At 44.1% G+C, this 26,620-nt stretch overlaps 1 protein-coding gene and 1 pseudogene across 1 annotated transcript; one reads left to right on the plus strand and one right to left on the minus strand.

The window, feature by feature from the left end:
- LOC144693895 (alpha-2-HS-glycoprotein-like) lies at window positions 1-25,795 on the minus strand. Its single transcript, XM_078564070.1, has 7 exons — window positions 25,414-25,795; window positions 24,041-24,151; window positions 15,198-15,282; window positions 6,593-6,744; window positions 3,922-4,035; window positions 2,141-2,227; window positions 1-766 (listed from the first exon to the last, which is right to left on the minus strand). Exons 1-7 carry the CDS (start codon window positions 25,654-25,656, stop codon window positions 449-451), a joined length of 1,110 nt encoding a protein of 369 aa, XP_078420196.1. The 5' UTR covers window positions 25,657-25,795; the 3' UTR covers window positions 1-448.
- LOC144694316 (U2 spliceosomal RNA) lies at window positions 7,537-7,715 on the plus strand (annotated as a pseudogene).
- Window positions 25,796-26,620: the final 825 nt, after the last annotated feature.

Below are 26,620 nucleotides of genomic sequence, written 5' to 3' on the forward strand. Positions count from 1 at the left end.
TTAGGGTTGCAGCACATTTTATTTCAAGCAATTCTTTGGGAAAAAGATGCCTATCTATACATACAAATGCCAGTTAATATTCTGGCCCTGTGAAAATTCATCTTTAGATTTTTATGCAAACCAAATGTTATGTAAGAATTAAATATTAATATTTGCCACTTATTTCATATTATTTTTCATATTGAAAGTTATGACTATGGACAAATTAAAGACAGAAATTCAGAGCAATTCTTCAACATCATTTCCAGTACAAAGAGTCAACCATAAGCACTGTAATTTTTTAGCATTTTATGTTGGCATTTTAGCAGTTGAAGAAGAAAAGTTGGAGCAGATTCCCCATTTGGAAGGAAAATCATGATCAGCTTGTGCCTAAATTTACAATAAATGCCTCTGCCCTGTCAAGTCCCAGGCACTGAAGAAGAAAGTTTGCCCTATCCTTGCTTTCTCTTTATTCCTCTCTTTGTCTCTCTCTTATTTGGTTAGTTGTTCTCAGAACATATCTGGGTTGACCTGGGCATGTGTATGGGTGTGGAGGGAGATTTGGGAAGCTGTGATAATGAACAGTTGGGCGTCTAAAAGGCTGACGATAGCTGGGCATTTGTTGTTCCTCTGATGACTCTGATGATGAATCTTCCTTCCTTGACAATTTTATCTTCCGACGTCTAGAAATAGATCTCTTGCGCTTGGGTTTAAATATCTGCCCTTTATCTGGATAGTTGTCCTCATGAGGCTTCACCTGCCCACTTAGTCCTCTGATTGTCACTCCCTGCAATAACATTGAAAATCAGTTTGTTGAATTCAAAAGTGGCCAGTCAATTTAAGAAAATTAATTTGCAGTATATAATCATCAGATGACTATCACAGTTCTCTCCTTTCTCTTGATTTTGTTTTCAACAATTATTTTAGAATTACTTTCAATTCTAATTCAGCCTAGCCTTTGATTTAAACATTTGATAATAATTCTTTCAAAATTTCTTCCCCACCGATCTGTAAAAACAGAAGCGCGATTGCTCCTTTTCCCATTCCATGAACTATGATCGGGATTTTCCGGTCTCACTGTGGTGGGGCCTGCCACGGGGAATGCGGCGGGCCAGCCAAAAGTCCATGGGACTGGAAAATCCTGGCCTATGTTTCAAGAGGGTGGAATAATAAGCGGTAGAATGATTCTGGACAGAGAGTAGGAGAATGGCGAGCTAGTCACAAGTTCTGATATTATCTACTGCTGAGGAAAATTAATTACTAACTTAAATAATTAATACTTGCATGTCAAAAGACACACAAGTAAGAAGAGAAAAAACTAATTTCTAAAACAGGGTAAAAATTCAATAGGAATTCAACCCAGAGGCTCGAGGTTGCCTAAAATTGGGTCCCACCTCTAACATTTTATGCGCATGCTGTTACTGTCTGTCAGGCCGTTACAGGCAGTTTGTGTATTGCAAATGCCAAATGCTGGTCTGTTTGTCCTGTTTGTAGCATGCTGAAGGTACATCCTGGGGACAGGACAGATTTTGAGGGAGCAATAGGGGGTGTGATCGTGGCAACTGTGAAGTCAAGGGCTCTGCTGAAGATTTCTGACTATTGTAAGCCTGACCCTGCTCCATTCATCGTCAACTAATTTTACAGAGGGGTCCGTCAATAGGTGTTAGTTCCCAAATTTACATATGCAAGGGGCCATATGTCTATTCTGATGAAGACCAATCTTTCTTCCTTGGCCATTTTATGAATGTGTACTGATTGGGTGCAGGATATGGTCCCCAAAATTGGTCCTTATTACCTCTATTCCACCTGGAAAACAGGCACAACAAGGGCCAATTTCTACCCCATAATGTTCCAGAAGAAATTTCTGGACATCCTACTAAAACATTAAACTGTTCAGTCTAAACCCAATATCTAATTAAGGAGGTAACAGAACAGAAAAACATTGGAAGACACCATTAAAAGGAAATCAGCCACACAGATGTTAAAAAAGGGCAATAAACTCACAACATGAAAGGGTTGCAGTCAGGTAACATGGAAGAAGGAACCACAGAAAAGAACTGTGAAGCATTCATAGAATGGGTTGACAATGAGTTGAGTCCTAGTCTTTTCGGGGGACTGAATGAACAAGAAGAGCAATGCAGACGAAGTTCATTGCAACTACCTTTGTTGCATAAATGTCGCAGGTCACCTCATCCGCATCATCATCAGGACGCTGAGAATCGAAAGATGCCATACAGAAACCCAAATGCTGCAAAAGAAGGGAAATTGTGATGTATTTTGGAAATAAATTAACTAATAAATGAATCGTGGATTATAAATTTATTGCACTTGTCCATTTTATTAGATTGAGTATACATCAAAGTGGCCATTAAATAAGCAAGTTTTTTTTGAGTTTCTGATCTGAATGATGCTATTAGGAAAAGGCAGGAAGATAAGGGTGAAGATCACCTCATATGGAGACAGAGAGGATACAAGTTTGATAGAGAGTCGCTTTGGTTCACCTCACACAATTGCTATAGGAACTTACAAAGAATCAATGGCAAAGGTCTTGAATTAGTATGCCATCCTACCCTCTCAGAAAAGAGAAAGAGGAAGGAAAAAAGGGGAATAAATTTTCTTGTAATTAGAAAAGGTTTGATGAGGATCTGAAGAAAATTGAGAGATCTGTGCAAAATGTATATTGCTCTTTACTTCCGTTCTCTGAGACAAATCATTACACAATTTAGTGGAGAAGGCGACAAGAGAGAAATACCTTCAGTGTAATGTTCTAAGCCACTTCGTATAGATCAATGAAAGGCTCATTAGTAGAGATAATTGGATAGAAATCCATCTAAGTCCATTTTTGGGCCCAGAATCAACACCGCATTGGCAATACAGACACCAACTGGAAGGTCTGAGGCCTGCCCAACATTGGGTCACAGGCCTCATTTCAATGATTTTGGGAGCACCTCAGGACTATCATCCCCCTGCTGGCAGTTCATCTCATTCTGGGAGAATAATATTGGGCCAATTGTCTCACCAGCAGTGGGTGTCAGATATGCCCTGGAGTACAGACGGGGGGGCATGGTGGGGATCGGAGATGGGAACAGTGGATGGTGGACTGATCAGCGATCATCAATGACCCTCAGGAGTACAGGAACAAGGATGAACACTCCTGCTTCTTTTTTGATAGTGCCAACTTGCCCAACACCTGCCCTACTCGGTACAGCCTAATTTCTCAATAGAAAGCTGAACCTAAAACAGACAGTCAACTTTCATTAAAATATGTAAGATGCCTCATGCCCATTTTAACTTAATGTCTCAGACACCTGAAAATCATTCAAGGCCAATATGGCGTTGGGCTATTTTCAGACATCTATGGGTATACGACATAGTTCTGAAAAATTGGTCATTTGTTTCCAAAAACAGGAACAAAAATTACCAATTACTACCCCCATATTTAGTGAAACATAATGCTTTGCTGACATGAGGTGCAGTGATACCAGTGTACTCCATTAGGCAGAGTCCATTCAGTATTACAGAAACTGCATCTGTCTGCACTGCTTGGGGTTGACAATTTTTACTTTAAAACGTATCACACTGAATATTGCTTTTACATTATCAAAGTTTTCAGGCAAAAATACAGGAATGCTAACAATGTTAATAGGATGTGAACAGTGACTACACTTTAAAAAGGAAGTTCATTTGCTGTAAAGTGCTTTGGGACCTGCTGTTGACATGAAAGCTGCTTTATAAATACAAATGTAGATATGTTTCTTTTGGAAAAGCTGTAAAGAAATGAAACATGTAGGTCATCTTAAACTGTAAAAAGAAAAGAGAAAAGAAAGAGGAGACTCCCATGGAGTAAAATACTAGTACACTCTAGTTGGACTGAATGGCCTGATTCAGTATCGTATACTCTATCTAATTATAAGTATGAAGCTATTATTCAACAATACTTACTGCAAATTCAAGAGGTTTTGGAACACAGGTTGACAGTGCTACTGTGAAGTCATCTTTGAAGCAACTTGTTTCCTGGATAATGAATTCCACTAATATCCTCTGGTTTGGTACCGACTGAAACACACAGGAAGTTGTTTTTTTATGTAATGATATATTGTTTATCCTCCCCTCGGCTACCGACAAGCATCTGACAGCCAAGCTAAGAATAACAAACTCAATCGCCAAGGAAAACCCAAGGACAATTGTAACCCAAGATCTTGTAACCCTCTTGACCTTAGATCCAGCTTAACACCATACAATTAGCAATTTAACTGCAGGGAGTTTTGGGTCAAATATTGGCAGGGATTTTCTGGACCTGTCACAGTGAGAGCCGCCGCAGCGGATGCAGCGGGCCAGCCAAAAGTCCATTGACTTTCGGCAGGGCCGGACCATCCCAGTGGCTGGCGGGCCGGAAAATCCCATTGTCCGACCATTTCCATCAGGGAGGCATGCTCACCAATTGGAAGGGGCAGGAAATCAGGCAACCGTCCCGTAGTGCCGCAGGTGATTGCGGGAACTGAAACTGAATTGTGCGTCAAGTGTCAGATTGATTTTTGTGGGACATTACTGTAACTCTTGGTCCCACAAAAAATAATTTAAAAACTTACCTGTGAGCTTTGTGGAGTAGCTGAAAGTGGTTCTTTTAATTGGTTATATTGCTCCATGTCAAGCATGAATGGGTAATGCGTGTACAGCATCATATACAGTCCAATAAGTGGCACTCCGAACCTTTATTGGAATCCTATTAATGACATTAGACCCCAAGTTTTGTGCGTTGAGAGACCTGCCCTGTTTCAAGGTGGTTCCTGAGTCACCCATGTGAAGCTCCCAACCAAAAGTACCATGACATCAGAGCAGTAAGTCCCCACACTGCAATTTTCATCATATTCATTGTCCAGCAGTGAAGATGAAAATCAGTCCTTATTTTTCTATCAATGATTAATCAGTCAGCACAATACTGTCTTAATGGAATATTCGGTCATTTTCTGCATAATTTTGCTAAAATGCCAACTAAAGGGCATCTTTATCAAAGCTTTACAAATAAAATTGTTCCCTCCGCTGCAGAGGCAGTGGAGAGCAGAAGCTCTGTGCCACGTCTCCTGCCAACTTTAAGTCAGATTCCTCCATGCTGTTTACCAAGACATGAGGTTGTCTGCCAAGCTAGCCAATGCACCCAGCATCTCAGTGTGAATGCCCATCAATGCTACCCTGTACGCCATCCCATTGAGGTCCTTATCTGAATTCTCTGCAGCAGAATTTGTCTGCGATCTTGCCCTCCACTCAGCTGCACACAAACCATCCTTTACCCAGACTTGGCTGTGGCCCACTCATGCCTGCATGACTCCCCATGATCCTAACCCTATGCAAGACTCTAAGGTATGCACAGTGCCAGTTTCTGAGCTGGCAGCTGCAGGTGTCAGATCAAGTGTCAGGGCCTCTTCATTAGTGCTGTGCTGATGCTCTCTCTCGCTCTCTCTCTCTCTTGGGCTGCTGTGGCTGGGAAGGTGGCAGCTCTTGGATATCTGAAAGCAGGAGCTCAGAAGGGGAAGGTAGGGGTGAGGGAAAGGGGGTCACACCATCAGTATCTTGATCATCATGTCAAGTACCAGGGTGAAGGTGAGTTGGGAGCTGAGAAGGGGCATAAGGCATGAATATAGCATCATCCTCAATGCCCCCAGCAATGTCAGATAATGTGGCTCTGTCACTATCAGCCTCATGATGCTGAGAGCCATCTCCTCTGTAGAACTTAGGGAATGCAGGCATCCCATCTCTCCTTCCCAGCTTCACCACTAATGACCCCAGCACCACAATGATCATCCTAGGAACCTTTCTTTGCCTTGGTGTTCACTATTCCATCATTTAAATCCCAACAATATTATTCAAAGTAGCTCCCCTTTAAGAGGGACAGCCTGCCTTTAAGAAGAGCAAATCAGCTGCACCTTGTGGCATCTGACAATACAGCTTGGCCCCCAAGGCAGCTGGCAGTGTAAAGAAGAAGGTAGCAGTGAGTGACCAGTTTGGCCACATGATACAATCCTGCAGATATGGTGGGTACAGCAAATTCATGTGCTGCCTACCTGTATCAGAATCAATATGGGCAGGTCATGAATCGTAACCCTCGCACCCAAAAAATGGGGCACACGAATTTCTAGTTCTGGCTGTTTTCAAAAGCAAACTAGCTGAGTACATGAGAGATAGGGGAATAGATGCTGGATGGCTGAGATGAGGTAGGCGGGATGAGAGTTTTGTGTTGCAATGTAAACACCAGCACAAGTTGGGCTAAGTGCCCTGTTTCTGTGCTGTATACTATACATAGTTCGATATAACAGTTGCAAGTAATTCCCATTTATAGCAGAATTAAATTGCCATAATGGGCTGAATAATGAGGAACGGCTTACCTCTATTCTGAACAGAAAATGGCAGTAACTCCTTCTGAACCTCATGTACCACATCTAAAAATTGGTATTGTTGCATAGAAGTGCCAGAGCTGATTAATGACAAATTACAACACAGCTTTCTTTAAAGTAATTCTGAATTTCCTTGCAAAGTGAATTGGGACATGTCACTTTAAGAACGTGAAGATAATTAGGCTTTCTCTGCGACACCACTTGATTATGAAAAGAAAACTTACCTTTGTTAAAACCTTTGTGATATTAAAAAGTGAAAAATAATTGGTATCATTGCTCTCGCTGTTATATTTTTGAATAGCAACCTGAACAGCATGATCCATATCTCTGCTGTTTAAGGGTGTTGTGGACAAGCATCCTTGGCACAGATTTTCCACTGAAATAAAAGAACAAAAACCTGTTTATGGTGCACATCATGATTAAAGCAGGGGCAGGTTAAAAGAAAAGTTCCAATGCGTCAAAGTCTAAAATTCAGGTACAACCTAGAAATGCCAGTTCTGTCCAAAGGTCTTCAGCCTTCTGATTTTCTCCACGACATGAACCTTTCAGAATTTTTTCCAATAATTATGGTCCCTGGCATCAGAGGAGGCGGGGTGAAGGTTAGAGAATTCCGGTATCAGGAATTTCTTCAGCCGGGTCTATAGCACTTAAGCGTTTACTATATAGGTCACTTCCACGGGAGAAGTGCTGGCTCAAGCATGGCTGAGACCATTTAAAGGCATTGGCAGTGTGGGTAATAATGGAAAACAGTGGAAAACTTTTCAGAGAATGACCAAAGAGTGTCCTGACAGTGCTGCTTTTCCTACCGCTCCCCCATAGTTGTGTCCATACTGACAGGGTTCATGCAGATAGTGTTCAAATTAAATGATCTCTGCTACTCACACCGGATCACATTTTTAAGGGTTTTTGGTGTCAAGAGTTTTTAGCAAACCCTTTTGCTTAGGAAAATGAAATAGAATTGTGAGTCATATATTATAATCTACCATGGGGAGGGGCGATGGCGTAGTGATATTGTCGCTGGGCTAGTAATCTAGGGACCTAGGGTAATACTCTGAAGGCTCAGGTTCAAATCCCACCACAGCACGTGGTGGTGGTGGAATTTGAATTCAAGAAATATCTGGAATTAAAAGTCTAATGATGAAACCATTGTCAATTGAAACCCATCTGGTTCACTAATGCCCTTTAGGGATAGTATCTGTTCTTATCAGTTTAATATCTGATACGTCTCTTATCTGGGGACCATATATTAAATTGATTTTTGGAGCAGGGACATGGAATAGGGGCTTGCTCCGTCCACTCCACGCATCGACCCGGTATTGCAGTATCTCTGGGAACGGTGCACAAAAAAAAAAAAATGCCCTTTAGGGAAGGAAATCTGTCATCCCTTACCTGGCCTGGCCTACCAGACCCAACAACAGCAGCTGAAGTCAAACTGGACATGTCCCCTACTCTTAAACTCTTTCGAGTTATCAACAGTCACAGATTGCAACTCTTTCAAGTACAATCACAGTTCCTGGTTTCCAGGAGTGGGACATGAACCCACAACCCTCTGATTCAAAGGCGAGGGTGCTATGAACTGAGCCACAGCTGACACCTCTTACTCTACTGTTAATATGGCAATCATCTTGGTTAAAACCAATTGGTAGTTAACCAGGTGATGGGCATTAGTTATCCCAACTGAATAGAATAAAAAGGTACAGCTGGAGCACTTTGTGTGGAAGCTATTAGGAAGTTAGTAGCATTGAGGAGTTGTCTTGGAAATAAACTAGCTTTAATCAAGAGACCTGCCTGGATTAATTTTTCCACCACAACCTCTTATTGTGAGTAATATGATAGCAGAGGATGAACTTTAAGCTTTGCTGATTGATTGCTGTGTGTGAAACTTTCTGTCTCAGTCTCCTGAGGGAAGTGTACTGTTGCTAATAAATTAAGTAATGGAATGGTGGCAGGATGGTGCAAAATGGCAAGATTTGATGATCCACCAATTTTTTTCTGACCCTGAACCTTATCAGCAATGGAAGGCTGAAGTTGAAATGTGGATCTGGGTTGCTGCTATACTGTGGAAGAAGCAAGGTATGGCTTTGGTGTAATCATTACCAGCCAAAAGTAAGATGAGTAAAGTATTTTTGGAGTGGAAAGTGGATGATTTAGATCATGAAGAGGGATTAAACTGTCTGAAATGTTTGGATAAGTTCTACAAAAAGGATGAGTTAGTGGAAGTGTATGAAGCTTGGATGACCTTTGGTAGGTTTAGGAAATCAGATGATCAGTCCATGGAAGAATATATCATGGATTTTGATAAATGGTACAGGAGACTACAATGATTTGAACTTGAAATTCCAGAATTGGTATTGGCACTTAAATTACTGGACTGCTTGCAATTGCCATGTTGATGTCTTTTAGTACTAACAGGGGTTCAGTACTGGGTGAAAGAATCTCCCTCTGATCAAATGGCTGCTGCCCTAAAAATTTCAGGGGAAACAGTTGTTCTTTGCCACTTTTTTAGCAAATGTGAACAACTATGCTGTAAAACAAATGATAGAGGATTCAATGGTGACCAAATTTTGTGGTCAACCAAATATTAGATGAAGATTCCAGTACAAAGATGGTTAATAACAAGAGGTCTGAAAATGGTTGTAACCTGAGCCAATTTGAGAGCTGGGACAAAGTGCGTCTGGGTTGGTGACTGTAGATGTTTATTCCCAAAAAATGGACAGGGAATGGTTAATCGGTGTTTTTGGTGTGATTCCCAGTACCATTAAGCGATGAACTGCCCACAGTGAAGGGATTGTATTTTTGAAGTGCTGTGAGGCAGATTCATCTGAAGATGATGGTGACTGCCATGATGGAATTGTATTGATCACTGAGTTTGAATCCGGTGATGAGTATCTTGATTGTAGATTCCTTCAACTATGTAGTTCTGGACAGCGGTTGCATTCCTACGGTATGTGGCATGGACTGGCTTGACTGCAATCTAGAAGTCTCTCAATGTGGCAGACCAGTGGAAGGTCAAGGAGTTTGAAAGCTCTACCTGCTTTGGGTTTGGGGATGACAATACATTAACATCCTCCAAATGGATGGCCCTCCCTTGTAAGATAACAAGGATCAATCTGTTTCAGTACTGATGTGGCTTCTAACGCGATACCGCTATTGAGTCGATCTGCGGTGAAGGCTCAGATGACACTAGATATGAAGAATGATAGAGCAGTCGTGTTTTGGGGGGGAAAATATGGATCTCCATTTTACTCGGTCAGGCCATTACTACTTGCCATTAAGGAAGCCAGAGATATCTCATCCAGAAGTTCATTAAGTTTTGTTAACTGCTAAGAATGAGAATTTGGTGGACAAAAAGATCATTTGGAAATTACATAGACAGTTGGCACATCCAGTGCCACAAACTGAAGACTCTGCTTTGAGATACAGGAGTGGTCGATAAAGGATATGATTATCTTATTAATCAAGTCACTGCTCAGTGTGAAATTTGCCTTAAATATATTGCAAGGCACCACCACAACCTGTTGTGAGCTTGCCACTAGCCAGGGAGTTTAATGATGCAGTGGCAATGGACTTGAAAGTTTGGGACAAGGATAGGGGTATTTTTTTACTACACTTCATAGATATGGCAACCAGATTTAGTCCATCCACTGTGATACATAGTAAAGACAAAAGGACCATTGTCGATAAGGTCATGGAGAAATGGGTAGGAACACCAATGAAGTTCCTCACAGATAATGGTGGGGAATTTGCCAATGAGGAATTTTGAGATGTGCAAAAATTTAAACATCAGTTATGCACACTGCAGCTGAGTCTGTTTAGTAATGGTCTTTGTGAAAGAAACCATGCAGTAATAGATACAGTCTGTATCAGTTGGTGTACGGAAGAAATCCAAAGTTACCTTCAGTGTTGTCAGACGCTCCCCCTGCTCTAGAAGGCACTTACATTAGCTCCACCTTTTTTGCTCATCTGAACGTTTTGCATGCAGGCAGAAAAGTTTTCATTAAAGCTGAGATTTTGGGGAAAATTCAGCAGGCCCTACGGCTCCGCGCAAGACCATCAGGAATACAGTTTAGATAAGGAGACATGGTATATTATAAAAGGGAAGGCCAGAAAGAGTGGAAAGGAGCTGGCAAGGTAACGGGGAGTGATGGGAAAGTAGTAATTGTGCATCACAGTAATCAAACTGTTAGGGTACATTCTTTGGTTAATTGGTACTGACTACACTTTTACAGGACATAGAACATGAGGAGGCACCATGCACTTCACATACACTGGGTAGTTATGAGGAGCAGACAATGACAGATACAGGGTTGACTGACTATGAACAAAGTAATACTGAGGTACAGGACAATGCTATTCGTCCAAAAGGGCAATTACCCAAAGTAGGAACAAAGGTAACATACATGCCAGAAGGGACCAGTGTGTGGAGGGATGCCACCATCATAGGGAGAGCAGGAAAGGCCACTAGTAAATTCAAACACTGGCTACATGTGCAAGATGGACAGGAGACAAGACCTATCGATTGGCAAACCGAGGTAGATGTGGAAACGCAGTGCAGTATGAGTTCTGACAGTGGACCAGAAAGTGGTCTTGGCCCTAGAAAAAGATCACAGACTTGTGAACGGAGCTCTGATCACATGGGAGGATGAACATATAGAAGCAACCCAGAAAGGGAGAGGAATGTGAGTAGAGGCCATAGCTTAACAAGGAGGACTAGAGAGCAAGCTAGCAATCTCAATAGAAGTAGAAGCCCTTATGACAGATTCTAGTAGCTGCCAATAAATTGGAAAGTAAGCTGATAAAGGTAGCCAAATGGAAAGAGTTAGAAGTTGGAAGGAATTCAGGGTATGTTCTGAAATACCTGACAGAGGACAGCCAGCTTTATCTCCCAGATGGGTCTGTACAGAAAAGGTACTCCCAGACAGGACATATGAGGCCAAAGTGAGATTAGTAGCCTGAGGCTTTGAAGAGACTAGGAGATCAGGATGTCAGAGTGGACTCTCCTACTGTGGGGAAAGTGAGTTTGAAGGGATTTTTTAGCTATTTTGGCATCCTATTCCTGGGAGTGCAAATCGATTTGATATAAAAGCTGCGTTTTTACAGGGGGAGAAGTTTCAAAGGGAAGTTTTTTTTGAAACCACCCAAAGAAGCCGGGGATGTAGAAGGAAAGTTATGGCAATTGAATAAGTGTGTTTATGGGTTGAACGATGCATCAAGAGTATGGTATTTTTCTGAGGTCTGTCTTGTTGAAAATAGGTTGCATTAAAGGCAGACCCTGTGGTGTTCTACTGGTACCATAAGGAGAAACTAGCTGGGATCTTTATCATGCATGTTGATGATTTCCTGTGGGGAGGGCCTGTAGAATTTGAACAATGAGAAGATAAAGAAGGAATTCCAGGCTGGAAGTCAGGCTTCTGGGGCCTTTTTAAATACATAGATTTAGACATTAAGCAGAGCAAGTTAGGAGTGAGATTGAATCAACAATCTCATCTAGAAAATGTTAATTATATCCCAATAACTTGTGGTAGATCCTCACAAAGAGGATCCTGCTACCAAGGAAGAAATGGAACAGTTGAGAAGTTTGATTGGGCAGTTGAACTGGTTGTGCATGCAGATTAGGCCTGATGCTAGTTATGATGTGTTGGAGCTGAGTTCCATGATGAAACATGTAACATTTGAGCAAGGCCTGAGAGCAAATAAAACACTAAATTTCAATTCTGAGATGTGTGCTCAAGTTTCCAGCCTTGTGATCCAGAAGATATAACTTTGGGCATTTTTCGTGATGCTTCGCATACCAATCTTCCAGATCCTAGCACAGCAGGGTTCATCATATTCTTGATGAGAAAGAACAATAAATGTTGCCCACTGGCTTGGGAGGCTAAGAAAATAAAAAGGATAGTGAAAAGCACCTTAGCTTCTGAAACGTTAGTCTTAGTAGAGGCATTAGATATGGAAGTTTACTTGTCCAACATATTGACAGAAATATTTTATATAAGGGGCAATGTGGGAAATGTTTGCCCATAGAATGTTATGTTGATAACCAATCTCTTTGGAACAACATTCATTCTACGAAGTGTCACCGGAAAAGACAACGAATAGACCTAGCCAGCATAAGGGAGATCTTAAAGAGAAGAGATCTCCAAGATAAAACAGGTTGATGCAAGTCACCAACTATCAGACAGCTTTACAAAAAAACTCTCTGCTCTTTAATAAAAAAAAATTATTACATGTGTTGGAAGAGGGGTGTCTTATACTGATGATGCAATGAAAAAATTGTTTCTGTTTTATAATTGTGTATATGTGTGGCAAAAGAAATTTGGGAATTATAGATGTGGAAATACGTGACATTATTTCCTTTTTGTTTAAGAAAGGAAAACAGAAGAGGGGTTTCTGTTAATATGGCGATCATCTTGTTAAAACCATTTGGTGTTAAACAGGTGATGAGCATTAATTATCCCAACTGAATAAAATAAAAAAGGTACAGCTGGAATGCTTTGTGTGGAAGCTACTAGGAAGTTAGTAGTACTGAGGAGTTGTGGAAATAAACCAGCTTTAACCAAGAGATCTGCCTGGATTAATTCTTCCACCACAACCTCTTATTGTGAGTAATATTTGCCATTGCCAGGGGGTCAACCCTGGCTCAATGAAGAGTGCAGAAGGGCATTCCAGGAGCTGTGCCAGGCATACCTAAAAATGAGGTGCCAACCTGGGGAAGCTATAACACCAGACTACTTGCATGCCAAACAGCATAAGCAGCAAGTGATGGACAGAGTTAAGCGATCCTACAACCAATGGATCAGATCTAAGCTCTGCAGTCCTGCCACATCCAGTCATGAATGATGGTGAACAATTAAATAAATCACTGGAGGAGGTGGCTCCACAAATATCCTCATGCTCAATGATGGGGAAGCCCAGCATATCAGTGCAAAAGATAAGGCTGAAGCATTTGCAACAACCTTCAGCCAGAAGTGCCTGCTCCAGAGGTCCCCCGCATCACAAATGCCAGTCTTCAGCCAATTCGATTCACTCCAGGTGATATCCAGAAATGGCTGAAGGCAATGGGCCCTGACAATATTCCAGCAATAGTACTGAAGGCTTGTGTTCCAGAGCTTGCCACGCCCCTAGCCAAGCTGTTCCAGTACAGCTACAACACTGGCACCTTCCCAATTATGTGGAAAATTGCCCAGGTATGTCCTGTACACAAAGCAGGACAAACCCAACCTGGCCAATTACCACCCCATCAGTCTTCTCTCCATCAGTAAAGTAATGGAAGAGGTCATCAACAGTGCTATCAAGTGGCACTTGCTTAGCAATAACCTGATCATTGATGCCCAGTTTGGGTTCCACCAGGGCCACTTCGCTCCTGACCTCATTAAAACCTTGGTTCAAACATGGCCAAAAGAACTAAGCTCGTGAGGTGAGAGTGACTGCTCTTGACATTAAGGAGCCCTAGTAAAACGAGTCGATTGGAATCAGGGGGAAAACTTTCCATTGGTTGGAGTTATACCTAGCACAAAGGAAGATGGTTGTGGTTGTTGGTCAGTCATCTCAGCTCCAGGACATCACTACAGGTGTTCCTCAGGGTAGTGTCCTCAGTCCAACCATCTTCAGCTGCTTCATCAATGACCTTCCTTCCATCATAAGGTTAAAAGTAGGGATGTTCACTGTGCAATGTTCAGCACCATTTGTGACTCTTCAAATACTGAAGCAGTCCATGTGCAAATGCAGCAAGACCTGGACAATTACAGGTTTGTGTTGACAAGTGCCACACAAGTGCTAGGCAATGACCATCTTCAACAACAGAGAATCTAACCATTGAACATCAGGGGGCAATGGCATTACCATCACTGAATCCCCCACTATCAATATCCAGGGGGTTACCATTGACCAGAAATTGAACTGGACTAGCCATATAAATACTTGTGGCTACTAGAGCAGGTCAGAGACTCTGAATCCTGTGAGTAACTCACCACCTGACACTCCCTAACGCCTGCCCACCATCACCATCTACAAGGCACAAATCAGGAGTGTGGAATACTCCCCACTTGCCTGGGTTAGTGCAGCTCTCACAAGACAAGAAGCTTGACAGTATCCAGGACAAAGCAGCCTGCTTGATTGGCACTCCATCCACAAACATTCACTCCCTCCACCACTGACACAGGTAGCAGCAGTGTGTACCATCTACAAGATGCATTGCAGGAATTGACCAAGGCTCCTTGGACAGCACCTTCCAAACCCACTACCCTCTAGAAGGACAAAGGCAGCACAGATGGGAACACCACCACCACCTGGAAGCTCCCCTCCAAGTCACTCCCCACCCTGACTTGGGATCCTTCATTGTTGCTGGGTAAAGGTCCTGGAACAATGTCCCTAACAGCACTGTGGGTGTACCTACACCACATGGACTGCAGCGGTTCAAGAAGGCAGCTCACCACTTCAAGGGCAACAAGTGTTGGGCAATAAATGCTGGCCCAGCCAGCAAAGCCCACATCCTGTGAATGAATTTTTTAAAAACCTTGTCATTTTTTTTCCCCCAACTAAACTAATGGTTTGCTGGATGCTCAAAGCAACTTTGTTTTGAGCTTGTGCTTACAAAATCCATTTCAGTTTGGATCCCTTCAACTAACAGAGCAAATTTCAATCCAGTCAGTGTTTTCCAGATTGCAACTCTGGTCCCAAAAGTGAAAAGTCAAGGTTTAATGGCTTACATTTCACTCTCTTTTGGATTTTGCCATGATCTGAACATTTTTCATTAGACTAGTGTCCTGCAATTCACTGAAATGTATCTGCAACATCTATTTTAAACCAATGCTATGATTCCCATGGTCATACCTGGATATTCGGAACACTGGTAATCCTTCACATTCTGGAAACCTTTTGAGATGCGAATGATGATTTTACATTCGCCAAATGTTTTCTGATGAAAGTACATAAAGCATAATATTGGATTAGTATCAGTACTGTCAAACAAATCATCTGCTAGATTGTATCATGATTAGGCTGATAATCATAAAACTGGAGTATCTGTTATCTAAACTCAGCCTTGATAACCACTTCATGTATATGTTAACAACGGTCCTGTTTTAACCTCTAGTCCACACGTTGTAATAACCAATTTTAATAATCCCATTGCATTCAATACAAATACCATTTCAATAACCCCAACACTAAGACTATAGCAGCCACTCCAATAACTGTCACACCTATACTACAACACCTAGTCCAATAACTTTCACACCAACATGACTAATAATGGCTATCATATCTACACAACAGCAATTAATCCAATAAACCTTAAATCTACCCTCTACCAAAAGGTAATTGGATATGTACTTACAGAGTTATGGTGAAAAATCTGGAGTAGGAACATCCAATTTAGGAGCAGGAGTAGGCCATTCAGCCCTTTGAGCCTGCTCCACCATTTAATAAGATCATGGCTGACCTGGTTATGGTCTCAATTCTGTATTGCCACCTGCCCCCCATAATCCTGGCTGCCTATCAAAAATCTGTCCAACTCTACCTTGAATAAATTCAGTGACCCAGCCTCCACTGCTTTCTGGGAAAGAGAATTCCACATACTAACAACCCTTTGAGAGAAAAAAATTCTCTTCATCTGTCTTAAACAGTAAACCTCTCATTCTTAAACTACGTTCCCTAGTTCTAGTCTCTCCCAAAAGTGGAAACATCCTGCCCGTATCTACTCTATCAAATCCCCTCAGGATCTCATGTTTCAATAAAATCACCTCTCTTCTAAACTCCGATGGGTATCGGTTCAACCTTTCTTAATGAGCTCCTCATCCCAGGATTGAGTTGAGTATGGGACTAAACTCTTTCAAAGAACTGGCACAGCATGATGGGTCAAATTCCTTTTGTGCTGTAAGATTCTATAATTCTACAACTAATTCAATAGCCCTCCCATCTGTACTACACCTAAAGACACCTGGACATGTACTTGAGAAGGGCTAATTTGCAGAGTTATGGGGAAAAAGTCAGTGTAGGACTAAATTGGACAGCTCTTTTCAAATGACTGGCACAGGCAAAATGGGGTAAATACATACAAACAAGGGGTAGGAGTAGGCCATTTGCCCCTCGAGCCTGCTCTGCCATTTAATAAGATCATGGCTGATCTGATAGTAACCTGAAATCTGTATCCTACCTTCTGCCGATAACCTATCATCCCCTTGCTTAATAAGAATCTATCCATCTCTGCCTTAAAAATATGCAAAGACTCTGCTTCCATCATTTTTCAGGAAGACAGTTCCAAAGAATCACGACCCCCTGAGTGGGGGGGAAAAAAATTCACCTCATCTGTTTTAAATGGGTGACCCCTTTTTTAAATAGTGACCCCCTAGTTCTAGATTCTCCACATCTCCCCGCACCCCCTCCCCCTGTCAAGAACCCTCAGGATCTTATGTTTCAATTAAGTCACCTCTTACTCTTAAGTCTAGTGATACAAGCCTAGTCTGTCCAACCTTTCCTCATAAGACAGCCCACCCATTCCAGGTAATAGTAAAGAGTAAACCCCCTCTGAACTGCTCCCAACGCATTTACAGCCTTCCTTTTAAATAAGGTGACCAGTACTGTACACAATATTCTAGATGTGGTCTCACCAATGCCCTGTACAACTGAAGCATAACCTCTCTACTTTTGTAATCAATTAATCTCTCAATAAATGATATTCTACCAGCTTTCCTAATTACCTGATGTACCTGCATACTAACCTTTTGTGAATCGTGCACTAAGACACCTAAATCCCTCTGAATCTCAGAACTCATCAATCTCTCACCATTTATAAGTGTTTTTATTGTTCCTGCCAAAATGAACTATTTCACATTTGCCCACATTATACTCCATTTTCTAGATCTTTGTCCACTCACTTAACCTATCTATGTCACTTTTTGTAGCCTCCTTACATCCTCTTCACAATTTACTTTCCTACCTATCTTTGTGTTATCTGCATCTAATCCTTCGGTCCCTTCAGCTAAGTCCCCAGCACTGATCCCTGTGCCACCACTCGTCACATCCTGCCAACCAGAAAAAGACCCATTTATGCAAATCGGTGCTTCCTGTTAGCTAGCCAATCTTCTATCCATGCTAATATGTTACTCCCCACACCAGGAACTTTTACTTTCTGCATTAACTTTTGATGTGGCACTTTATCAAATGCCTTCTAGAAATCTAAGTACAGTACATCCACCAGTTCCCCTTTATCCACAGCACATATGACTCCTTCTAAGGACTCCAATAAATTGGTTAAATGTGATTTCCCTCTTACAAACCATGTTGACCCTACCTGATTGCTTTGAATTTTTCTAAGTGCCCTGCTATAACATCTTTAATAATAGTTTCTAACATTTTCTCTATGACAGATGTTAGGCAAACTGGCTTATATTTTGCTGCTTTCTGTCTCCCTCTTTTTTGAATAAAGGAGTTATTTGCTATTTTCCAATTTAATGGAAATTACCCCGAATCTAGGGGCAGAATTTTCCATCTGGCGGGGAGGGTGGAATGGGAGCAGGTGTGGGCACGCTGCCATTTTATGCATGTAGGCCAATTAAGGCCCGCCCAGCGTGTTTCCCAGGGACAGCAGGAGTGGGCAGGCGGCAGCAGATCGGCAATCGTCGCTGGGTCCAATGGCAACCTGGCGGCCTGTTTGAAGTCGAGCTGCAGCCACTCAAGGCTGCTGTACATGGCCAGAGGTCGGGGCCAATGCACGTCAAGGCTAGCCATGCAGGAGGGTAGGGCGGGTGGTCAAAGTGCACCCCAGCTTTAGGATGAGTGCCTTGCTGCTCTCCCCGGAGGTGGCAGCACAGTGGGAGGTGCTCATCTCCCAGGATGGGAGGAGGCCACCCCACTTGACAAAACGTGCGTGAGAGGAGGTAGCGTAGGTCGTCAGCTCCCACAACGTGGTGCGTTGCACATGATCCAGTGCCACAAGTGCTTCAATGACCTGCTGTGCATAGGAAGGGTGAATAGCACGTTGGCATCATTCACTTCACCCATCATGTAAGCTTCTCTCCCCCCCCCCCCCCCCCCACTGGCATCCCACCCATGTCTGACTGGCCTGAATGCAATGAATCATTGACGGCATGTGTCCTTAGCTAGGTGGGCCAGCAGATATTCCCTAGGCATTGGTCAGCCTGAGAGGGTAGTGATGAGATGGGTTCTGCACCCACAGCATGTGGTGGACTGACACCCACATGATTGTGGTGGGGGCAACCTGGAGGATGTGCACCCAGCTGCAGTGCTCGAACTCCAGGACATGTCGAAGTCAGGGAGATGACATGGTGGGAGAGGAGCAGATCGATCTGCTGCCCTCTGTGATCCGCATCATTGTGCCTCCTTGTTACGGCAGATTAAACTGTGTGCTCCCAAGTGTGATGAAGGCAGCATGTGGCCAAGGGTGGGGGGGAAGGACACCTGGCATATTGGTGTGTGTTCAGCAGCAGGGTAAGGATGCATTGGACCCCTGCAATGGCCAACTGGGCTTGGGGTAGGCTGGCTGCGAGGAGATTCACGGTAGAAATATCACTTATCAATGCTCTTTTATTTCCAGGAGAAGAATTCTCTCAACACCGCCGAGCGGGTGAGGACTGGCGGTGGGCCAGTCCAGGTAGTCACTTTGAGCAGGAGGCCCTTGACCTGGAGAGGCGCCATGCGCCCAGGTCCACCTGAGCCAGAGAGGCTGGGGTTCCACGGGCAGGTATGTGTGTCCAGCACTCACGTCACCAGTAGTCTCCCAACAGCCGTGACAGTGCTGATTGTCAAGTGAGTGACATTACCAACATGGCTTGCCCATTGCGTGTGAAATGATGAGCGCATGATGATCCGGGGACAGGCATGTACATTGACATTTTCCGCTCCTAACTGATCGTATTTCCTTACTCTTTCTTTCCACATGAGCGGTGCAGGGCTGTGACCCAGAGCAGCAGGGACCCCCTCTGACACCTGAGGGCCATGAAGTTCCAACATCACAAGCGTCACACCATCTCAGGCAGGCACCAGCGCAGGTACTGGCACTGCGGTGGGCATCAAGTCTTCAGCTAGTGTCCCAGAGCACAGCGGTGAGGGCAGTTCACAGTCACTGAAGGAGCTGACAGAGCCCATGACGCCAGCAGTCGGAGGACTGCAGGGGCCCAGGCACATGTTCAGCCCATGGCTGATGATGAGCCTCTAGAGTCGTCCGCGATGCGGCCGGGTGTGCGGGACCATACAGTGGAGATACATGAGGCTGTGCTTGGCTTGGTGTCAATGGTGGAGGAGTCTACACAGGCCATTGCCAATGCATTGAGCCTCATGCATGAGCGCCAAGCTTCCTCCATGGAGAGAGTGGCGACTCTCATGGAGAGGCAGCTCCAGGGACAGGATCAGGAGTTCCTGGGGTTGTGCTCAGACCTGCAAATCCCTCAGTGGTATTGACGTCAGGTGGTCAGTGCCTGTGTGGGTGGTGGTTTGGCCACCAGGTATCCCACCTCGGTGCCCATCCATCTACGGTGAGCAATGAGGGCTCTACGGACCTCAGAGCAGCTGCCTGTCATCTCTGCTGGCGCCTCTCAGAGCACTCTGGATGAGGCCAGCAGTTCCTCCGCCCCTTTGCCAGTGACCGTGGCACCCAATGAGGCTGCAACGACTGGGGAGATGCCAGCTGCGGAACTGGCAGCTCCCTCCCAGGTGGGGCCAGCACAGGCTCCACGGGCCAGAGGACGTCCACCAAGGTCATTGAGCTCAACAGGACAGCAGAGAGCAGGCTGTCCCAGGTGCCAGTGCCAGCGAGAGGGCACCACCAAGACATAGTACCCGCAATCGTAAAATTAAGGCACCTTAGCCACACCCCAGGTTAATCATTGGTGGTTTTTTGTTGGCCTCCCTATGAGTTCCTTCTGATTTGTGTTTGCAGTGTGACACCATTTTATTTAAGTTATGTTAAGAGACTTTTTTATGAAAGCATTTAAATTAAGATTGTCTAACATGGCTGGAGGTACCTCTTCTTGGGTAGATGGATGGATTCCTGAGATGGTATGAGTGATTTGTGTGTCATTGATATTTATTGACTGGGCCTATTGTCAATGCTCTTATCCTGACAGATTTGGCACTAATGCCTCCAGTACGGAGGCTGCAGCCCAGGCTTATGTTGGAGGTCGATATGTGCTGTGCTAGCTGAAGGTTCCTTGGATTAGAGCGTCCTGGGTGTCCCTGCCTCCCTGGAGAATGCCCGGGTCAGCGTCTGCCCCCTCAGCATTTCCCTGAGCGTGCTCATCCTCGGACCCACTGCTGGACTCATCGTGTTCAGCCACGGCCACTCAGTCTACATCTTCCTCGTCCACAGTTTTCCCCCCTTTGCAGCGCGAGATTTTGGGAGCTCAGCATGCAACCACTATCGGACACTTGATCTGGGGGGGGTATTAGAGGGTGCCCCCAGAACGGTCCAGGCATTGGAAGCGCATTTTGAGAAGACCGATGGTGCTTTCCATCACAGTCCTTGTGGAGGCGTGGCTCCTATTGTACCGCTGCTCAGCCTGTTCTTGGATGGTGGAGAGGCCTCATGAGCCACCTTCTGAGGAGATAGCCCTTGTCACCCAGCAGCCATCGCTTCAGCCGGGCTGGAGCACTGAAGAGCCTTGGCACCTGGGAGTGTCTGAGGATGTAGGTGTCATGGGAGCTGCCTGGGTACCTTACACAGACTTGTAGAATCAGCATCTTGTGATCACACACTATCTGCACGTTCATGGAGTGGAAGCCCTTCCTGTTGTCGAAGGCACCGGGCTCACCTGCTGGCGCCTTGATGGCCACATGTGTGCAGCCTATTGCACTCTGGACATGGGGGAAGCCAGCAATGGCCGCAAAGCCTCTGGCTCAGTGTCTGGCTGGCCTCGTCCCAGTGGTAGTGGATGAAGGTCAATGCACGCCTGAACAGTGTCTGTAACCTGCTTGACACAAGTGCGGGCAGTTGATTGGGAGACACCACAAAGATCACCGGCCGACCCCTGGAAAGAGCCGGAGGCATAGAAGTTGAGGGCAGCTGTGACCTTTAGAGTCACTGGCATGGGGTGTCCACCTGCACAGTTAGCTGAGATCTCAGGCCCAATCATCTAACAGATAGTGTTGACTGTCTCCCTTGACAAACAGAGCCTCCTTTTGTACTGCACCTCCTACATATTGAGGTAGCTGCTTCACTGCCTGTATACCCTGGCAGCAGGATAGTGGCATCTTCTGCAGCCCCTTCTGCCTTGGACTACCTCTTGGCCCTGCACCTCTTGTGCCTGTGCCTGTCCTCCCAAAGGTGGCTCCCCTAGGGGCTGAATGTGTACTCCTGGCCTCCTCTCCCTTCTAGCCCTTCCTTCTCAGGAGGTGCCTCCAGTAGAGAGATCACCTCCCATCCCCAGGCTCGGGGAGGTGCCCTGAAACCTACAGACCCCAAAACAAATCCTCACTGCAAAGTGCTGACCTGAAGGTGGAGTCCAGTCCAAGCAGCTGGTATGCATTTTGAACTTTTCCAGCTCTCACAGGCAAGTTTCAGTAACTTATTGTACAAAAGTTGTAAATCTATAGAATCGCGACCCCACTGAGCCCTCTTCTCCCACTCATGGATGAGGTTCATACAAATTTCTGCTACCCGCCTGCCCGTTGCGCCCATACGACGAGCCGAAGATCGCTCAGGCGCTGCAAAATCCCCATCAATTGGAGCCTCAAGGGCCTTAAGTGGCCCATTAATTAATGGTGGGCACACAATAGATATCGTCATGCGCCCACCCAGCAAAATATCAGTGTACGGTGATGTCAGGACACTTGCCCAACATCACCGCGTGTCATTTGACACATCGGCGTGCAGGTCCCCCCCCCCCGCCCCCCCACCACCGCAACACATCAAATGGAAAATTCTGCCCTAGGGAATTTTGGAAAATTAAAACCAGTGGATGAACCATCTCACTATCTACTTCTTTCAAGACCTTAGGATGAAGTCCAGCCGGAGCTGGAGACTTGTCAGTCCGCAGCCCAACAATTTGCTCAATACCATTTGCCTGGTGATTTGTAATTATCCCGAGTTCCTCCCTCCTTTCTATCTCCTGATTTACAGCTATTTCCGGAATGTTACTTGCGTCCCCTGTTGTGTAAATTGAAGCAAAATACTTGTTGATTTCATCCGCCATCTCTCCACCGCTTGATTGGCACTACTTCCACAAACATTCACTTCCTCCACCACTAACGAGCAGTGGCAGCAGTGTGTACCATCTACAAGATTCACTGCAGAAACTCACCAAGGCTCCTTAGGCAGCACCTTCCAAGCCCACAACCACTACCATTTAGGACAAGGGCAGCAGATATATGCCATCTGGAAGTTTCCCTCCAAGCCACTCACCATCCTGATTTGGAACTATATCACCGTTCCTTCACTGTCGCTGGGTCAAAATCCTTCCCTAACAGTACTGTGGGTGCACCTAACAGCAGGGATAGGAGTGATTCAAGAAGGCAGCTCACCACCTTCTCAAGGGTAACTAGGGGTGGGTAATAAATGCTGGCCAAGCCAGCAACGCCCACATCCAGTAAATGAACAAAAAAACCCAGGCCAGAATCTTCAGGTTGGCGAGCAGGGCAGAGCCTGCTCGCCGATGCATAAAATGACGTGCGGTGACATCGGGCATGCGTCCCAACGTCACCTTGTGTCATTCAGACCTTGAGTTCGGTGGGCATGCACTGGAGTCAAAGGCCTATTAAGGCCATTGAAACAGCAATTAAACTAATGAACTGAGCTGCCCATCCAACCTTCAGGTTGGTGGGCAGGCGAAGAGCCAAGGCGGCCTTCGCATTTATCATGGAAACTCATCCACGGGCGGGATGAGGTTTCGTGAAGGTTTTCAAAGTTTAATAAAAAAATTTTAACATTCATTGACATGTTCCAGCTCATGTGACACTATCACATGAGGGGACATGTCTTAAATTTTTTTTCTTTAGTTTGATTTTTGAAAATGTTAACCTCCAAGGCAGCTCTGTGCCTCGGAGATTTCTGCGCTCTTTCGCATGCATGCGCAAAAGAGCGCAGGTCCCGACTCAGCCTACTCCCCCAACCTGCAAAGGGAGCGCACAGCGCTTCTGGATGCGTGTCACGCTGGACGGGCCTTAATTGGCCTGCTTGTGCCGCTCCCGTCCAACACCCCCCCACCCCCCCCAACGACAGGGAGAAATTTCTCCCCCTACTGTGGTACACTATGACAACTAACACAATAAACCTCACAACTCTATTAAAATAACTAGTCTATTAGCCCTCACATCTACATAGCTACCCTTATGACCTTCACATGTTGAAAATTTCAAAACAAACAGTCCAATAAACTTCACGTTATGCTACAATTAGCCAGCTCATGCCTATATCTAGACTGTCAAGCAGCTCATAATTCTTACATTTAAGTGGGGAAAAAAACTGAAAATACTGTAATTCTGAAATAAAATAAAAGCCTGCAGGAAATACACAATAGGTTGCTCAGCAGCTATAATGAGAAAAGACAGATTATTGACATCCAGCTAAGTATAAACCTTCATCACAACTGATGATATAGGTAGTCTATATTTCTAAAGCTATTCAACAAAAATAAGAACTGGTCTGCTTGTGCGAGATCTTTGAAATATTTAACATTCAATAAGAATCTGAGAGAAGAAGACATAATTAATTAGCTTATTACCATCAAGTCAAGTGGTAGGAATTGACAACTTTTCAATGGCTTAGAGCTCCTGACATGACATCTGGTTTCAAGAACCTCAAACTCCAAGTAGTAGCTGATTTCATAGAGTTCCTGCAATCATTTAAGAAACTGAAATAAATAAACTGAACCGGAGCTTTTGATGTTCATTTTCCTTCTTATTATTTACTCTACTGTGGTCGAGACCTTGACCCGGTGGTATTTTAAACTCTGAGTCAGTGGGTTCAAGTCAGACCCACTCCATAGACTTAAGCACAATAGCTAGACTGTCACTTGAGTGTCTTTTTGAGAAAATGCTCTACTGTCAGAAGTGCCATCTTCAAATGAATATTAAAGCAAAGCCTTACCAGCCCCCTCAAGCTGGACACAAATGATCCTATGGCACAATACGAAGAAGAACAGGAGAGTTCTCCCTGGGTGCCCTGGTCAATATTTATTCCTCAACTAACATCACTAAAGCAGTTTACCTGGCCATTTATTGTTGTGCAGAACAGCAAAACTCTACAGTTAACCATGGAGCAAGGGTTAGTTCTATGAACAATGCCGTGTGGTCCACAGCAGTGGACTCTGGTGACAGTTGCAATGAGAATACTGCCATCTTGACTCTGGGTTTGAGCATTTCCTTTGGTTTTAAAGCATGAAGGAGAGTGAGTAGCAGCTCCCAAGATTAGTCCTGCTCAGAGCAGTGGGAATGTTGAGGCTTAGCCCCATGGGATCCCTGATTCCTCTGCTAGTCTTTCAGTCAGTGCCCTGACTCATTCCCAACAGATGGGCCAATGGCACTAGCCACCACAAGATGCAGCAGTCTCTAGCCCGGCGCTCCATTGCTAGAGATCCCTGTGACGTAGAGATTAAGGGTCACAGTCATCTAGACAGTCACAGGTAATACTGTGCACACTCTGATGTGGCGCTCCGGTTGGTGCTGCGACAGGTGACACAGCTCAGTACCAGCATCCCTCGTGAAATGGAGGGAATTGCCCAATGTTCCTCAATCAAGTTTAGGTAAGAAGATTCCTAAATACAAACACTGTGTAGGGTCTCACGCACTTTCCCCTCCTGATTAAAGCTCAAACAATACCTTTCAGTGAGTAGTTGGTTGAAGTAAGTTTCAAACACAAAAGTCCTACCCTCCCTGTGATAACTTTCAAAACACTGTTAAACCTTGTTGCAAGTCACATTCCCATTAGGATTTTGAACCAGAGGAGGAGAACAAAGGTTCTGTGAGTAACTCACATTTTTACTGGAATCAAAATCCAAATGTGTTTCCATGCCCTCCATAGGTTGTGGAAAAACATCCAAGCGAGATTTCCATAGCTACAGATTTATTACCTCCCTTTTGTAAATCTTCAACCCACCTGTTTTTCCTGGGCATTCTTCAGTCTATTCAGTCTGTACTTGAATCCCTTTCTTCGAACATTATTGATGTAATGAACTGCAAGGTCAGCAGCTTTCACTGCTCCCACTGCATCACAAGGAATTGTAGAAAAGGTGACAACTTGGCGATAAGCAAGAACGGACAGGTTAAAGAGCTGAATGCAGGTCACTAATGCGACTAACCAATTCATGATGCTCAGGGAGTGGAGAGCATAGTCACACATTTAATTCCAATGGAAAAAAAACATATACAGGATAGAAAGTTACATAGGCAGAATTAATAATATTTCTTATGCAAAGACAGTAGAAAATAATTTCCCATGTAACTGAAAGCCTGCAGTAAATGCAGATAATGGTCTAGACCTCTCCAAAGACACAATGAACCCTGGTGTGTTTGATTTTTGCAATGTTCGTTTAGTCAAATAAAGTTCATTTTTTTTATTCCAGGAGTGGTTGTGAAATCCAGCCGAATCTGACCCAGATAAAGATCATTCTAGAAAATGTTGTTGTTGACAATTCTTGCAGTCTTGAATTAAAATGCAGCTGCATTAATAATAGTGAGTAATTGTCTGTACCAGAGTGTATAATCTCATATTAGTGACATATATCCAATTTTTAACTGGTAATTGTCGAGGATCTAAATACAGTTATTGCCTAAGTGCTTATGTACAATGTACCCTGTGAACATCTTGATTTTAATTGGATATTGAGATTTAAGCTATTCAATAAAATATTACATTTAGTCATGAAAATGAAACCATTTAATTGATGTAGACTACTCGAACTTTGCTAACAAGTTACATTTTCCACAAGAGTTTCCTGTTTCTGCAACAGGACATTTTGTGAAAGGGGACGAAGGCAGTAAGACCCTTTTTGGGTTGCAGAAACAATCCATTTGTGGGGGAAGAAGGAATGACTCGGTTTTGATGGCAGATTGTTGTAAAGGTGCAGAAGAAGTGCAAGAATCATCGAAAAATGCCTTTTCTTTGCAGTTACCAGACTGAGCCACAAAGGTGCCATTCGGACCTCAGCTGAGCAGTACCCGGCTTACATTGCGTGACTGATATTTGATTGGTTTGAAAGAAGGAAACCGAAATTATTACATGCACAGCATTCATGTCCCAACTGTTGAGTTTTGAATGTCTAGACATGTGTAGCAACAGAAGTTTTGTTCTATCAAGAAACACC

The sequence above is a fragment of the Cetorhinus maximus genome, chromosome 19, assembly GCF_964194155.1.
Source record: "Cetorhinus maximus chromosome 19, sCetMax3.hap1.1, whole genome shotgun sequence".
Classification (NCBI taxonomy): Eukaryota; Metazoa; Chordata; class Chondrichthyes; order Lamniformes; family Cetorhinidae; genus Cetorhinus; species Cetorhinus maximus.

What these genes read in the sequence shown, in the direction of transcription:
- LOC144693895 (XM_078564070.1), bottom strand. Translation starts at nt 25,656, where the DNA reads ATGTGTGACTATGCTCTCCACTCCCTGAGCATCATGAATTGGTTAGTC. An exon ending in TCACAAAGGTTTTAACAAAG is followed by an intron (nt 4,036 to 6,592) that starts GTAAGTTTTCTT and finishes TGTGTGTTTCAG; the next exon opens with TCGGTACCAAACCAGAGGAT. An exon ending in CAAAACCTCTTGAATTTGCA is followed by an intron (nt 2,228 to 3,921) that starts GTAAGTATTGTT and finishes CTTCTTTTGCAG; the next exon opens with CATTTGGGTTTCTGTATGGC.